At 40.8% G+C, this 16,991-nt stretch overlaps 1 protein-coding gene across 1 annotated transcript in view; it reads right to left on the minus strand.

Moving 5' to 3' along the window:
• Positions 1-2,052: 2,052 nt before the first annotated feature.
• Positions 2,053-16,991, minus strand: part of LOC139564755 (V-set and transmembrane domain-containing protein 2-like protein) — an 83,418-nt gene continuing 68,479 nt past the window's right edge. The window contains exons 2-4 of the mRNA XM_071384544.1: positions 10,486-10,652; positions 4,812-4,856; positions 2,053-4,653 (exon numbers count right to left, since the gene is read on the minus strand). Coding sequence (XP_071240645.1) covers positions 4,339-4,653; positions 4,812-4,856; positions 10,486-10,652 — 527 coding nt within the window. The 3' untranslated portion in view covers positions 2,053-4,338. The remainder of the gene's footprint in view (positions 4,654-4,811; positions 4,857-10,485; positions 10,653-16,991) is intronic.

Consider the following 16,991-nt stretch of genomic DNA (forward strand, 5'->3'; position numbering starts at 1 on the left):
GCCAGCTGTAGCGGTGGTAAGGATTCACTCCATGTGAATTTGTCACCTTTATAGTGCAATGAATGTATTGTTTAGTGTTGTGTAGTGGCTTAGCTGGCATGTATCATTTCATTTATTTTGCAACACCAAGATTTACATGCTAAAATTGCCACTGATCCGACCATCCAAATTATGCTATAAACAAAGCCCCTGCAAAGCAGACATTACAGATGGTTGGATTAGTGATGGGAAATGCAAAAGGTAAAGGGATTGGGGACAGATAGAAGGTAGCAGTTTTCGGGGGGACATCAGTTACCTGTTGTGACTAATACGATTTGATTTGATTTGAGAGGAAGGATAAAAGGAGCAAAATCTGCAAGAACATCTGACAATGGAAATTATAGTGCAAAAAGCAAACATTACCAATAGATATAAACAAAGAAGATGCAAACAATTGTCACGTCCACTCCTGCTCCGGCACGCGACGTCACCAGTATGCTAACCACAGCGCTCTGTGGGGAAGGAGTTTGTGGCTCGAGTGTCAAAGCCTGTTATTGATGTTTTGCTGGATGGACTTCTGTAACAGAAAGGGATTAAGGCCAGTGATGTGAAAGCAGTGAAGGGGATTTGTGTGAGGGAAGAGAAGGCACGTGACGCCATTGACATGGTGCTGAAGAAAGGAGCTGCTTCGTGTCTGAGCATGAAGTCCTTTCTAAACAAACTGGGTCCCGCTTATATACAGTACAACGCTTGGCTTACGCTAAAACATTTGTTGGAGTATTGTAGTTGAGTATGGCCACTGACGATCGGTTTACTACTTATTCCAATGTCCAATTGAATAACAGCCACCTTTCGAGAAAAAGATTTGAAGTTCCCCACTGGTTGAATCAAGGTTGATATAGGTCGTGTGTGTGTGTGTTTGCTAAACATTAACCCTCTTCGAACTGTAATGCCTTAAAATCACACGTTGCATTTAATGTATCACTGTGAAATGGAGAACAGGTAGGAGTCAGGTGATTGGATAGTGTTACAATGACCTCTATCATCTGTACAAGAGAAGTGCAGCTAGGCAGACTGAAGAGCATCAGTAATTGTAATGTATGGTTATCACTATAGGTAGCATCAGTGCACTGTATCCCAATCTGCTATGAACAAACAGAGAATGTGAAATAGTTCAATTAACCCTAGTTTTATTGTGGCTTGTAACCCTTCTATTAAACCTAGCTTATAACCCTTGCAGTATTATTCCATTGTTGTATGTACTGTATGTTAAAATCAACTTGACTGAATTGTTGTCCTTTACTATCTATTACCATTGGAGAATCTTTAAAAAAAGATTCATAAAATGCGTAACAGTAATTGCCTGTCTTCTATTCAATGGTGTTCCCAAATTTTTACTTGAATACATTACTTTCATACACCTTGTTACCTTTTCATTATTGAGATGAGAAAGACAGGATAAACCGTCGAACACAAGGCTCTCTGCACTGAACACTACCGGTGAGTTCATGGCTTAAGTAGATTTGATCTGTAGTTGGTACCTTCCCCTTATCTACACTGATTGACGTGGATTTAACAAGTGACATCAATAAGGTTGGAGTCAAGAACTGCCTACGGTGCTGGGTTTTTCCTGTGTGTATCACGAATGGTCCACCACCCTAAGGACATCCAGCCAACTTGACACAACTGTGGGAAGCATTGGAGTCAACATGGACCAGCATCCCTGTGGAACACTTTCGACACCTTGCAGAGTCCATGCCCCAGCAAATTAAGACTGTTCTGAGGGCAAAGTGGGGGTTCGTAATGTTTTGTACACCCAGTGTATATTGATACTGTAGATACTTCAAAAGGTATTTTCTGGTAGATTCCTGATCACAGCAAAGCAGATGTAATAGAACAGAAGCATCCACTGCCCCGTTGTGCATTCAATACCTCCATTGAGATACAACTGATTCATCAACTATCGTGTTGAAATGTTTGGATTTTTGGGATACAATTTTTCTCTGACGGGAGATCACGCAGACATCATAGTCCTGTAACTGAACAATAAGACAATAATTCCAAAGACCAAGGTTTTTTTTTTTCTCCATCAAATCAATGTATTTAACAGAATAGCTATCAAACAACATCACTTAGATTGAGGAACGAATACAGTCAAGAAGAGGAGGATGAGAAGAGTTTAAAAAACAACAACACAACTTGTCATTTTAACTCCATTGACGAAATAATTGCACAAAAGAAGACCCAGCGCTAGTTGAGACAAAAAAGCTAGAATTAACATACTCTCAGGGCAGGTTTCCCAGACACAGATTTAGTGTAGTTCTGGACTATGGAGAATTTCCATTAAAAATGCATTTTAGTCCAGGACTAGGTTTAATCTGGGGCTGGGAAACTGGCCCATAGTGTGCAATGATTCATTTGGTTAATTAGCACTTAATACATTGTTGTGCTGATAGGAAAAGTGTGTGTACAGTGTGGAGATAATATACAATTTATTCAATGTGATGAAGGCATACATGTATGTTTTGGGTTTACGTTGGATATTCTAGAAGTGGTTTAGAAAGTTACACATTTCGATCAAGATTTTTCTTACAAAACATCAAAGCAAAATGTGCAAACCAAAGAACAACCTTCAAAGTCCTTTCACAGAGCTTGATCAGTTAAAGTGTTATTTACATGTAAATACGCCAGCTTTTTTTGGAATACGTTTCCATTAAAGACCATTAGGAAACAAGGTATTTCAAAGTGTATGTCACGGAGAGCAAAATGTATCTTTCGATGAACTATGGGGTCTAAATACTCCTGAATCACGTCCTCTAATTGTCTCCTTTAATTCATAACTTCAGATACAGAAATACCTGGGTTGGTAGCTACCATACTGAACATAATTGCAAACATAACATGTAAAGTTTTGGCCCCATTTTTCTTGAGCTAAAATAAAATAACCCAGAAATGATTCATGCTGTATGCAAAAAAAAAGCATCTTTGTTTTTTTTTTAATATTATGTGCACAAATTTGTTTATATGTTAGTGAGCATTTATTCTTTGCCAAGAGCAGGAATCCATCCACCTGACATGTGTGGCATATCAAGAAGCTGATTAAACAGCATGATCATTACACATGTGCCCCTTGTGCTAGAGACAATAAAAGGCCACTCTAAAATGTACAGTTTTGTCACACAACACAATGCCACAGATATCTCAAGTTTTGAGGTGGGCATGCAATTGGCATGGTGACTGCAGGAATATCCAACAAAGATATTTCCAGAGAATGTAATGTTCATTTCTCTACCATAAGCCATAACATCATTTTAGGGAATTTAGCAGTACATCCAACTGGCCTCAAAACCGTAGCCCACGTGTAACCGTGCCAGCTCAGGACCTCCACATCTGGCTTCTTCACCTGTGGGATTGTAATAAAGCCCTTTTGTGGGGAAAAACTCATTCTGATTGTCTGGGCCAGGCTTCCCAGTAGGTGGACCTGGCTCCCAAGCGGGTGGGCCTATAACCTCCCAGGCCCACCCATGGCTGTGCCCCTGGCCAGTCATGTGAAATCCATAGATTAGGGCTAATTTATTTATTTAAAATGACTGATTTCCTTCTATGAACTGTAACTCAATAAAATCTCTGAGAATTGTTGCATGTTGCGTTTATATTTTTGTTCAATGTTTTATTTATTTAACCTTTTAACAGGCAAGTCGGTTAATAACAAATTCCTATTTACAATGACAGTCTACCCCGGCCAACCCTAACCCGGATGATGCAGGAATCCAATTGTGCACCCCCCTATGGGACTCCCAATCACGGTCGGTTGTGATACAGCCTAGAATCAAACCAGGGTCTGTAGTGACGTCTTTATCACTGAGATGCAGTGCCTTAGACTGCTGCGCCACTCAGGAGCCCGAAAGTATATATTGCTTTGTCCTTTCCATTCATTTCAGATCAGTGCTTATTAAGGAAAGGAGACAAAGGAAGGAAGATACTTCATACTATTGAGATACAGGCCTTCCCTGCATCCTTTCCACCCAACGACACCCTCATCTTCACCCATCACAACCCCAGTCAGAAACCCCAGTCAGAAATCATGGACAAAGCATTTAACAAAGGCGATGAGAAATAACGTTACATTTAAGAACCAAGACAACACGATCATGCCCTCTGGTGGTCTGTGACAATCTGAATTCAAACAAGCAGAAACAAATCTCAGATTAACAAACAACCAAACAAATCGATTCATAAATTAACATATATATTAAGCAGTTTTTGTCCAGGCCTCTGCTGGTGTAAAAATAATCATCCTTCTTAAGATAATCGGGAACATGCACTCCTGTTATTCCTATCTGGACACAGAACCAGACTCTAGAGCACACAGCTCTCAGTGCAGTCCGTGGTGCTGTCATCGGCCGATCGCCTCTTCAGTTCCCGGTCCTGTGTTTGGCGGAGGTGCACCTGGCTCCCCTGTCCCTTGTGTCGGGGCTCCTGGGGCTGGGTGTCTGATGACCCGTGGCCCAGCCATCTCTCGGCTTCCACCTGGAGGTAGGCCCGGACGCGGTGGAGCTGCGCCACGCTGCCGCTGAAGTCGATGACACGGCACTCGTATGTGCCCTCGTCTGACTGCTTGACGCTGGAGAGGCGGAGCTTGTGGGAGATGTTGCTCCCAGCCACTTTCACCACCTGTGGCAGGACATCATGTATTTGTGAGTCACGTGAATATGAATCATATTCCTGGGTTTCAACAGAAGTAATTGGGTTAATAATGAGTTAATCAATTTTAGTTAAGAGTCCATTTAGTTTACAGTGCAGTACTGTATAGTGTACATGGGTCTCCTCACACTTATTTTGGTGGCATCCTTAGACATCTCCTCCATTGGCCCCACCTATAAGGGATGTATTAAAATAAGTCAGGCATATGGCTGAAATAACATTAGCAAGTGACATACATTATCAATTGAGATATAATCAAACATGACTTCACATGTTTTTCTATGATTGTGTTTTGCTTTTAGTCTATTGATGTGAATATTGATGTGTATATTGATGTTTATTGATGTGCAGAGAGTATTTTGATGTGTATTGATGTATATACAGGGCTCAACTGTGAAAGAGACCTTGGTCTATTAACATGACTCCCTGTTAAACTGTTAAAATAAATGTAAATATATATACATATATTTACATATATATATATATATATATATATATATATATATATAGTATATACCGTATATGTCGACATACTTTCAAATATGTTACACGTCAGATAATCAACAAAGGAAAATGTGTTAGACTCCACCACCTGAACCATTGGAATTTTATACTGCGTACATATATTTGCTTTCGCACATCTGCAATTCAAAACCTTTAGCACTGTGCTCAAATAAACTAGTTTCTATCCACACTGGGAGGTATAATATATGTTTTGCTGTTGTTATGTCTGCTAGCTATTTCGTGGTGTCAATTGAAGAGGCTATCTGGGAAAGTTGGGGAGGGAAAGGTATTCATTTTTTTAAATAATATTTTATCTGTCTTTTTTCCCACTCCAGATACAAAACTTATGCGTACAAACAACAACTTACAGACGCACACAAACAATGGACACATCTCATTTGCACAGACCTGCATGCTCACACCCCCATCCCTAGTGCCTGCATTATTGTTTGCCACTTGGCCTTAAATTGTACCAATTCATTTTTCTCGGTCGCCAATGCTATTTCAATAATAAATCATTCGATTTTTTTCATTGTGTTAATGATGGCGGATTGATTGATTTCCAAGTTTTAATATACGTTTTTTTCAAGATCAGTGGGTATTGAAATATGCAGACAGACAGATTCAAATAAGTTTACATTGTAATACTTCTGACAGCCAACTTTCTTGCTCCGCCCATAACTTTTGGACTTCATAGCATTCCCAGAAATCATGGATTATTGAATCATTATTCGTTTTACACTTAAGACGTGACTCTGCTGTTGTGCTGTAGAATTTGTGAATTTTGTCTCTTGTACAATAAATTCTATACATTCGTTTATACTTGATTAAGCGTACATTTTCGTTAACTGTAATTTCGTTGGTTATGCTCCAACTTTCCCCCCATCTTGTGCCAACATCAGTTCTTTTTAAGTCTTGGTTCCAGTAGTTTATATTTCTTTCAGTTGGATATGCTCTCTACAAGGTTTTGTACAGTATATCTTCCCTATCATATGAACATCCTTTTTTGACTCAAATAAGATTCCCTCAAGATTGCTCTGGTGTCCAAAGGATTTCAAATCGACATTTTGTGATATGTAACCTTTAAGTTGCATGCATTTGAAACTATATACATTGGTCAGTCCAAAATTCATTTTTTATTCTGTCATGGAGCTAAATGTATTTCCTGTTACCAAGTCATTTATGGTCTCTATGCCTTTAGTTTTCCATTTGGACCAATTTATTCTGAAAACCTATCCAAGGATTGTTCCATAAGGTTGTATTTTTAGGGAGTGATATTTGTTCTTGTAGAATATGTTTCATTTTCTTCCATATTAGTATAGTGTTCTTAACTATGAAGTTGTTAATGATCTTAGGGGCATAGGTATGCATTATGCATCGAAACAGAGATTTGGAAAATCTATTCCTTCCTTTCTGCCAATTATAGTGTCTAGCATCACAGCAGGGGGTTTGAGTTTCCATAAGTTATAGTAGTCAACCTCCTCCCACAGTGCTAGTAAAATGCTAATCAGCAATTATGTATTATTTCCAATGCCAAGGGCTGCGGGTAATGCATTTCCTCTGCGTGCTGTATTATAGACAAATGTGGATTCAGTCGATTCAGTTCTGTCAACAGTAATGAACATTGTCTCTTTGTATGGTAACAGTGTGTTAACAAAGTCCATGTGGGCTTAATGATTGTTTTTTACATTTTTTAAATGTATTTTATTTAACCTTTATTTTTTTCAGGGAGTCATACTGAGACCAAGGTTTCCTTTACAGATGAGCCATGAATTACATAAATTACACATAACAAAATATAAATACAAAATGCAAGAAAAACACAGTCATAGAAAACAAACACATTCATCAGTAATAAGGTCCTCAATCAGCTTTCTGAATTGCCCTAAGAGGCACCAGAACATAAAAAAAAAGGTGTTCCACAAATAAGATGCACGAAAACTAAGAGCTGATTTATCTAACTCAATAGAAATCAAAGGAATTTCCAGAATTAGCCATACCTGAGACCGGATGTGGTAACTCGAATGTCTAAAGTTTAGTAATGATGTTAGGTACAGTGGGACTTTTTTGTAAAAGGGCTTTAGGAATTAAAACTTAGCAATGTATCAACCTATGTGACATCAAAGAAGGCCAACCAACTTTCTGCTAGAGAATACAGTAATGAGTACTAAAACTGTCACCCGTAATAAAGCGGAATGTGCTATGATAAACTGCATCTACTGGCTTTAATGTGTTCGTATAGATGATGTCGCCATAGTGTAGGACCAATAGGAACATCGACTGAATAATCTGCTTTCTACTATTTAGCGAGAGGCAAGACCTATTTCTATAGAAGAAGCCCATTTTTATTCTCAACTTCTTAAGTAACTCATCAACATGCTGTTTAAAAGACAGCTTTTCATCTATCCAGATGCCCAGATATTTGTAAGCATAGTGTCACGTATAAACCCTCTCTGGCCTCTAGGTCATCAGGCTGCTGATTATCCCGCACCATCGTCTTGCGGACCTGCGCCTCATGATACTCAGCTGGACTCCATCACCTACTTGATTATCTGCCCTATATCTGTCACTCCCCTTGGTTCTTTCCTCAGGTGTTATTGACTCTGTTTTCATGTCGGCGAGTTTGTGGTTCGTGTTTATTTTATTTATTAAAACACTCACTCCCTGAACTTGCTACCCGACTCTCAGCGCACTTGTTACAGAATAACACCTCACCTAAGGGAAGCAACAGGGAGTGTTTTTTTATTAAATAAATGACGAGGGGTCAGGGAACTGCTACAGGCCCTCAACCAGATCGCCAGGCTTCCCTCAGCCTCAGGCTCTCATGCCTCAGCCAGATCATCAGGCTCTCATGCCTCAGCCAGATCGCCAGGCTCCCCTGCCTCAGCCAGATCGCCAGGCTCCCCTGCCTCAGCCGGCTCGTTGGGCTTTCATGCCTCCGCCAAATCGCCAGGCTCCCCTGCTTCCACCAGCTCGTCAGGTTCTCATGCCTCAGCCGGATCGCCAGGCTCCCCTGCCTCAACCGATCTGTCAGGTTCCCGTGCCCCAGCTGACTCGACAGGTTCCTGTGACAGGTTTTCCTGGCGTGACAGGTTCTCGCGCATCAGCAGGGGTGACCAGTCCGCTCCTGATCCCCGGATTAGTCCCCTTTGAGGGCGTCCTGCGGCTGGAGCCGTGCGTCAGGGAGGGGCTACTGTCACGTATATTCCCTCTCCGGCCTCTAGGTCATCAGGCTGCTGATTATCCCACACACCTGTCACCATTGTCTCGTGCACCTGCACCTCATGACACTCACCTCATGACACTCACCTCATTTTATTTAATAAAACCCTCACTCCCTGAACTTGCTTCCCGACTCTCAGCGCACTCGTTACACACAGACACAATCGATATGGACACCATCCAAAGTACGTATGCTTAAATCAGACTTATTTTTATTCACTAGAGAACATATACTGAGTTTTACCTGCATTCAGTACTAATTTCAGCTCAATAAAGTTTTTCTGTAATACAATGAAGGCGGACTGTAGTTCAGATAGAGCCTGGTCAACCGTGGGGACAATAGTATACACAACAGTATCATCGGCATACAAGTGCAGGTTACAATTTTGTACATAAGTCGATATTGTTAATGTAAAAAAAGTACAGGACCCAGAATCGAACCCTGCAGGACACCTTTTGTAATATCCAGGAAACCTGAATTAACACCACTAGATATACAGTGCATTCGGAAAGTATTCATACCCCTTGCCATTTTCTTATCTTACAACCTTATTTTAAAATTGATTAAATGTTCCTCGTCAATCTACACACAATTCCCCATAATGACAAAGTGAAAACAGGTTTTTAGAAATGTTACATTTTATTTACATAAGTATTCAGACACTTTGCTGTTTCCATTAATTATGCTTGAGATGTTTTTACAACTTGATTGGAGTCTACTTGTGGTAAATTAAATTGGAGGAAACCTGGCACCATCCCTACAGTGAAGCATGGTGGTAGCAGCATCATGCTGTGGGGATGTTTTTCAGCAGCAGGGACTGGGAGACTATTCAGGATTGAGGGAAAGATGAACGGAGCAAAGTACATAGAGATCCTTGATAAAAACCTGCTCCAGAGCGCTCAGGACCTCAGACTGGGGCAAAGGTTCACCTTCCAACAGGACAATGACCCTAAGCACACAGCCAGAACCCGGACTTGAACCTGATCAAACATTTCTAAAGAGACCTGAAAATAGCTGTGCAGCGACGCTCCCCATCCAACCTGACAGAGCTTGAGAGGATCTGCAGAGAAGAATGGGAGAAACTTCCCAAATACAGGTGTGCCAAGTTTGTAGCGTTATGCCCAAGAATGCTCAAGGCTGTAATCGCTGCCAAAGGTGCTTCAATAAAGTACTGAGTAAAGGGTCTGAAAATGTATGTAAATAATGATATTTCAGTTCATTTAAAAAAAAAAATACATTTGCAAAAATGTCTAAAAATCTGTTTTTGCTTTGTCATTATGGGGTATTGTGTGTAGATTGATGAGGGGGAAAAAACTATTTTAGCAATTTTTGAATAAGGCTGTAACGCACCAAAAATCTTTTAATTCAAGGGGTCTAAATATTTTCAGAATGTACTGTACATTGAGTTTTATCTCTATAGTATTTTTTAACTAGTTACATGCAGCCTGGTCAAGGCCAATTGAGGAAAGCCTCTGAATTAGCAGTGAGTGATCAAAAGTATCGACATCCTTTGACAGGTCAATGAAGAGGGCAGCACAATGTTGCTTATTAGCCATACAGTTAACAACATCATTTATAACTAGGGATGCAGCAGAGATAGTTCTATGACCTGGTCTAAAACCCGACTGATGTACATTTAGAATACATTTAAAAAGTAATAAATATCTCAGCTGAGAATTAATCCAATATGGATGATAATGATAATCAGATACAGGGCTACTCTTTTATGAAACAAGAAAATAACTCAAGTGAATATTGTATGGACACTAGGAGGTTGGGAGGATGTTATACACACACCGACACATGTATCCCAAGTAGTGATTCGGGGCTCCATTTGTAACCTTTCAACAGGCAAACCAGGGTTGACAGTTACTAATATTTAGTGGGTGGATCTACATTGTTTAATTGTGCTCATCAAGTCCTGAGCTAACACAACCACTGCTACTCTATGTCAAACAGAATCACAGAACAGTAACTCGGATCATTGACTCACGTGTCACTCAAACACCCAAAAACATTCTCCCCTTAAAAGGCAAGTCCCGCCTCCGACCGTAACTTCCCTCTCAGCGGCTCACCTGATTGGAGGTCCAGGCGGGCTTCTCTGGCCAGTCTCTGTGGTTCTTCATGTACCACCACTGGATCTCCAGGGAGTAGGAGGGCCCCGCCCCCCGGAATGAACAGGCCATCTCCACATCCTGACCGCTATGCGTTGTGGTGTCATGAGGGACCTCCGTGAAGAGAGCTGAGTGGAGAAAGAGTGAAGAGACTGAGCATTTATACACCTGAAAAGTGAACAGAAAAAGTGACCAACCAGGGGTGGCACTGGAAATAAAAGTTATACATCTGTGCCTTTAAATCACAAAAGGGTCAAAAAGTCCCTGTCTGTGAAACCTTAGCAAAATAATTGCTAAAGGACAGTAACACTAAAAAATAGTGTTTCTTATTGGACATCTTCAGGTAGTCCCTCCCTGTTTCAGTCGTTTGTTTCCCATTTGGCACCTAATGAATACCACCCAGCTTTGCTGTGGGCTTTTTTGTTTTCTTGATCATTCAGAGGGCCAAAGTAGCCTGGGACATCTCTCAAACAAAGACATCACTCCCTCATATCCCCTATCTATCCCCACACATCCAGCTATTAGACCATCCCTTAGATGGTCCCTTAAAACACATGGCTAATTCATGGACTAATCATCCTTTATAACTTCACCGCCACAAAGGCTTCCTCCACCAAGAGCTTCAGTCTTATAGACAAGTCTTTGAAAGATAAGGTAGCCACTGGTATTCTGTTGAAGCGATGTGTTGTTGTTTAAGATGCACCATCTGCTATGCGGATAAAACTTCGGCAAGAAACAACAGGCGGATGAAGATAATTAAGTTGAAGGGCACTTTGGGGATTTTGGAGGGGATTTGCTTGTATGCTGTTGGGAGATGTTTTGTGTGTCTTAGTAAATTCTTAAAGACATTACAGATGTTTCAGACAAATGCAATTCGACTGGCTCATCTAATTGCCTTATGAGTCATGCTTTTTAAGGATGTTGTCCTTTAGGTAACGAGAAGCATGTGTACAAAATGTATCACAATAAATAACTTCAATAGATGTGGATAGTACGATTGTGAAAATCTGTGTCTTATCTAAGTGATTTACCCCTGAAAAGATGTACCCCTATGGATAAATAATTTAAAGTGTTGTAGGCATTTCTGTGTCCATTACATTTCGCAATCCTTCCTGACTGTCTATTGTTTTCCCATCTCTCCTGCAGCGACCCCTTGTGTATAGAACGTGCAAAGAAACACTACACCTGTCACACAGCAGCCTTTGTCTTGTGTTGTGATAAAATATTGTCCCAACATCCCTGCACGACAAAAGCTTAGAGAACACAATACACATTATCACCGTATCATGCCTCTATTAAATCAAGGTATATTCCAGGGGTCTCCAAATCCCATTCATGGAGTGCAGGCGTTTGCTTCAGCCTAGCATTAACACCCCTGTTTCAAATAATCAACTAATCATGATCTTCAATCTGGACCATGCTAAGTTAAATCAGGTGTGGCAGTCCTGGGCTGGAACGAAAGCCTGCATCCCCAGTAGCTCTTCAGGACAACTGGTTCATTTCGTTCACATCGATCATTTTGATCTATCTTCATTTGATCTATCATCACACTAATGATGGTGGTTAATAATGTGTGGTGAAACTAGATGTATGTTCAGTACATTCAGTTCCTGCTCTACACAGCGTAGAAGCCTGAGGTCATGTGTGATTGTACATTCATCACACCCCATTGAGTCTCACATTCTTTACAATAAAGATCGCTCTCTCTTGCTCACTCTCTCTCCATATTGATTTTATATGACTATGTACTTACAGTGGTGAGTTATTTTGGGAGTAAGTGCTTTGTGCTGTACAAGTGGATTTCTCCTATTTGTTTATTTTATAGTCTTGCACAAATATTGTTTCTCAATTAACAGATAATGCAGAGTAGTTCCAAGACAATTCAATTTTGCACAGGATACGAAAGATAGCTAAAAGAATGCATACAAGATGGAATGAAAACCTCATGGTTAAAATGTATTTTAAATGATTATACATCTGCCCATTTACCAAGGGATAATCAACTATTACCTCTTCTTGGTGAGGGCAAATGGTAAATATGTTAAAGGTACATAAACACTGCTGTACTTCAGCAGCCAAAGGCTTTAACCTTGAGAGGAAAGGCTGTGTTCTGAATTCCCTGCGTCTAGAACTATAACTATACGGGGTCCATCTCATAAACACCTGAGTGGTATACCACGAAGCAAGCTAGATCTAATCAGGGCGGACTACAGTAAAATGCTGCTAAATGAGCGGAAAAGTGAGAATTTGAGCAGGATGGAGGACAAGAAGAAAAATAATGACCGGGATGACTAATGTGAAGTTAAGAGGAGCTAAAAAAAGATGCCGGAAAATCGGAAGCAGATCTCCAAAAAGGAAACCTACATCTCCGGTTTATACACCTCCTGCTTTTCATGAATAATAAAATAAAACTGAGCTTGAGTACCTTGATCCTTCTACTTCTGATAGTAGCAGTGGAGGAGGAGCTATAGGAGGACAGGCTCACTGTAATGGCTGGATTGGAATAATGTAATGGCATCAAACTAATCAATCACATGAAAACCACTTATGACTCCGTTCCATTTATTCCATTCTAGCCATTACAATGAGCCTGTCCTCCTATAGCGCCTCCCACCAGCCTCCTCTGGATGGTAGTGATCATAGAGGGAGTGAAATGGAGATTGGGAAAGCTGTAGAGAGTAAGGGTGAGTCGAGGAGTGGAGAAAGAGCGGAGGGTCTGGAAGGTGCAGCTGCTGCTGTTCCTGAGAACGGTGGGAAGGAAGAAAGTTGGGAACTGAAAACTTGCGACCTGGAGTACGGTTCAAAGGAAAAGTTGACCATGAAAAGCGGACCCGTACGAGGTATCGTGGTGGGTAGAGAGTAGGCTAGGGGAGGTGCTGTCTGTCAAAGTAGTGTATTTATTATGATAGGATACATCTATCTTCCAGAGAGACCGAGTATTGCGCTAGACTGGGGGCGCGAGAGGTAACATGCTTTAGTCTATGAAATAAAGCTCCTCTGAAGAGGGTGATAACAGTGCCTTTAAAACAGCTAAATGTAAAAAATGCAATCTAAGTAATCCCCAAAAGTAATTATTTATCATGAGAGGGCCATAAACAATAACTAGCAATGCTGCATATTCCAAGAAAGGTTAAAATCTCACCTTTCAGGTACAAATTGTTATAAATTGCTGAGGTGTAGTCACTTTTGAGGACACAAGCTCAAGTACACAGTACAAATATGATACAAATATGAAAATACTAAATATTTTATATGATGTATTTCCTATTCAACAAAATGGTATGAATAAGGCTTGAAATTACTTATATTCTTTATAAATATAGTACAATCTAATGATACAATTACTAAGTATAAGATTTCACCTTCCTTATAATTGTAAAATACATATGTATATGTTTAGTGTAAGAGAACATTTGCATATTTTCTAAATGGTCTCTCTTGATCAAAATGCCTGCTCCCGTCGCTGTGAATGTCTCCCAGAGCTTTATCTTGGCTTCCTGAACTCTTTAGGCACTCACCTTTCATCTCATATTAATCTTGCCCGTCTATGAAAAACATAAAGTGTTTTTTTGTTTAAAAATGTACAAATTATTTTAGATGAATGGCTATAAATGTGCTACAGTGGTGGAACCACTCTCTCCCGCTGCACTACGATATATGGATTGCAGGCATGTGCTTTGTCAGTGTCTGCGATGTAGGGTTTAGACAGGAGTTGATGGACTGTCAGAAGAGCCAATGAAATGCTAAGAGTGACACTCCAGCTTCAAGTGGTTTCAGATTTCACATCCTATGTCACACAGAAAATATACTACTCTGTCCTTGGGAACCAGGGCTATTGCCTCAATGTAAGCCATTTCGATCTATGGTGTCCACAGATCGATTTATAAGTGAGAAGGGTCAAAATGTGGGCACTCAAATCATCATTAAATCATCATAAAAGCATAACCGTAACCGTAATCGTATACCCGACTGTAATTGATAGCATACAACAAACCATTTAACATGTGATTTCGCATTGGAGACCAAATAGTCTTATAGGCCTATGTAAATCCATGACTCTTGCATTTAACATGCAACTCACATAGACCTACACATAGTAAACCATATGCCGGTAATTAATAGACTATGAGGCTGGAACGTAATGCCCTATAACAGTAATAATCCCAATAGGCTTGGCGACATCTCACTGGCTCAGCGACCAGGAGATAGTAGGCTAGGCTCAGGGACCAGAAGATAGTAGGCTATGCTCAGGGACCAGGGGATAGTAGGTTAGGCTCAGGGACCAGAAGATAGTAGGCTTGTCTTAGGGACCAGAAGATAGTAGGCTTGTCTCAGGGACCAGAAGATAGTAGGCTTGTCTCAGGGACCAGAAGATAGTAGGCTTGTCTCAGGGACCAGAAGATAGTAGGCTATGCTAGGCTCAGGAGATAGTAGGCTAGGCTAGGTTCAGGGACCAGGAGATAGTAGGCTAGGCTAGGTTCAGGGACCAGGAGATAGTAGGCTAGGCTCAGGGACCAGGAGATAGTAGGCTAGGCTAGGTTCAGGGACCAGGAGATAGTAGGCTAGGCTCAGGGACCAGGAGGTAGTAGGTTAGGCTCAGGGACCAGGGGATAGTGACGAGGTGGCCACAAATGTAACCATTTAACACTAGGAGAGCAGAGAGCGTCATATTGACTCAAAACACATGCACTTTTTTATTACCCTGTCATTTTTAAAGTTATGTCCCACTCGTCCTTGACTTTTGCTAAACACGTCTAACACGCTATCGTTGTTAGAATCTTAATAACAAACATAATTTGTGTTCTAAGCAGTTTTAAGAGGACATATCAATGTTTCCCCCCTGCCTGTCAGGCAGCTGCAGCTAATGACGGCCCATTGAAACAAAATCTAAACTACATCGAAACTAATTCCACACTTATAATAATAGAGTTAGCCTAAAGACAACATTAAATTGACTATAGTCCAAATGGGTGAGAATATTATCAATTGTTAGATGGTATATGAATCATCTGATAAACAGCGCAGTTTGGAATGGACAACAGAGTCAGGGAAATGAAATGGAGTGCCAAAAAGTGACTTCTCTTACAGTGTCACAAGCAGGTAAGACGTTTTGATGTCTATATAGTATCAGAAAGAGCAGATTCTGCAGTTTCCAAATCACCTATGCTTGCCAAGCAACTCTGACAAATGAGCTATATTTCAAAATCTAACTTTTGAGGGCAGAATGACTGCTGTTACATCTGCTCCCCACATGCACTCCAACACTCAAAGCACAGTAATATATTTAAACTCAAAATCTGACATTCTGTTCTTTTGAAATGCATTTTTAATTCGTAAATGAATTCCTTAAGACCTGCCCTTAACAAATGAATAATGAATGGTCCTTGCGATGTTGTTTATTTAATGGATTTTAACACTTGAATTGTGGTGTTTTAGTGTTTATTCTTTTGCACATATAGCCTACAGTTGCATAAACGAATGAAAATGCTATTGTGTTCATTGAAATACATTTTCTTTCGGGGGGAGGTTCAGCACAGACTGAGCTCCCACAAGTCTGTCCTCGACGCTCCACTGCTCGCGGCCAGGGAGCAGCCTCATTTGTGAGAAGGAGAGAGAGAGAGGGACAGAGGGCGACAAGAGAGGGAATGTCAAGCAGGTCTGTCTTGTCAACTGGCGTAGACCATTGTAAAATGAGAGGGCTATCTGTCTTTCTCGTAGTAAAATGTGTCCCAGTGAACAAGCAAAATGCCTCTGCCCACTTGGGTGTGGTTTATGGAGCACAGGGTTATTTCATCACACCGGTACTGTCGTTTAAATTTATTTCACCGGCACATGCGCAAAACCAAGTAAACACCTGTAGATTTTGGTTACGTGCATGGTTTTTTTCGGCTACGATAGTAGGTCGAGGACCACGAGGAATCATGGTGGAAGTGGATGTCAAATTTGAAGTGCAGAGTTGGAGAAGATGAATAGACAACAGTAATAGTCGAAGAATGGAATGAAAAAGAAGAAGGTGTCGAAAATGGAAGGGTATGATAAGTGTATGTCGTACAAGGGTTCATTTCTTATTGGGCTGCGATTTTTTTAACAAAGATGTTTATCTGGGAGATCCATCTGGGGTCATGAAGAGGGTGAATCGTTTGCCTGTAAAAGTGAAATTAATCCGAGTAACCAGGAGCGGGCTTGTCCTAATAATTAATTATGTGCCTGAGGAATAGAGGACGAGGACAGCGGGCCTCACAAGAATCGTGTCGTCTGAAGTATCGCGCTTCGAACTCCGGAGTTGGGCATCTGTTAAGGGAGTCATCCCAGGGGTGTCGACGGATGTTCTCAAGGGTGTTGAGGGAAGTTAAGGCGGAAAACCTTGCATCGAGAATCCCAGGTGTGGTTAGTGCTCATCGCTTGACCCACATGGTAGATGGAGAAAAGGAAGAAAGCATGTCAGTTCTATCATTTTTGATAGTGAG

The sequence above is a fragment of the Salvelinus alpinus genome, chromosome 2, assembly GCF_045679555.1.
Source record: "Salvelinus alpinus chromosome 2, SLU_Salpinus.1, whole genome shotgun sequence".
NCBI lineage: Eukaryota > Metazoa > Chordata > Actinopteri > Salmoniformes > Salmonidae > Salvelinus > Salvelinus alpinus.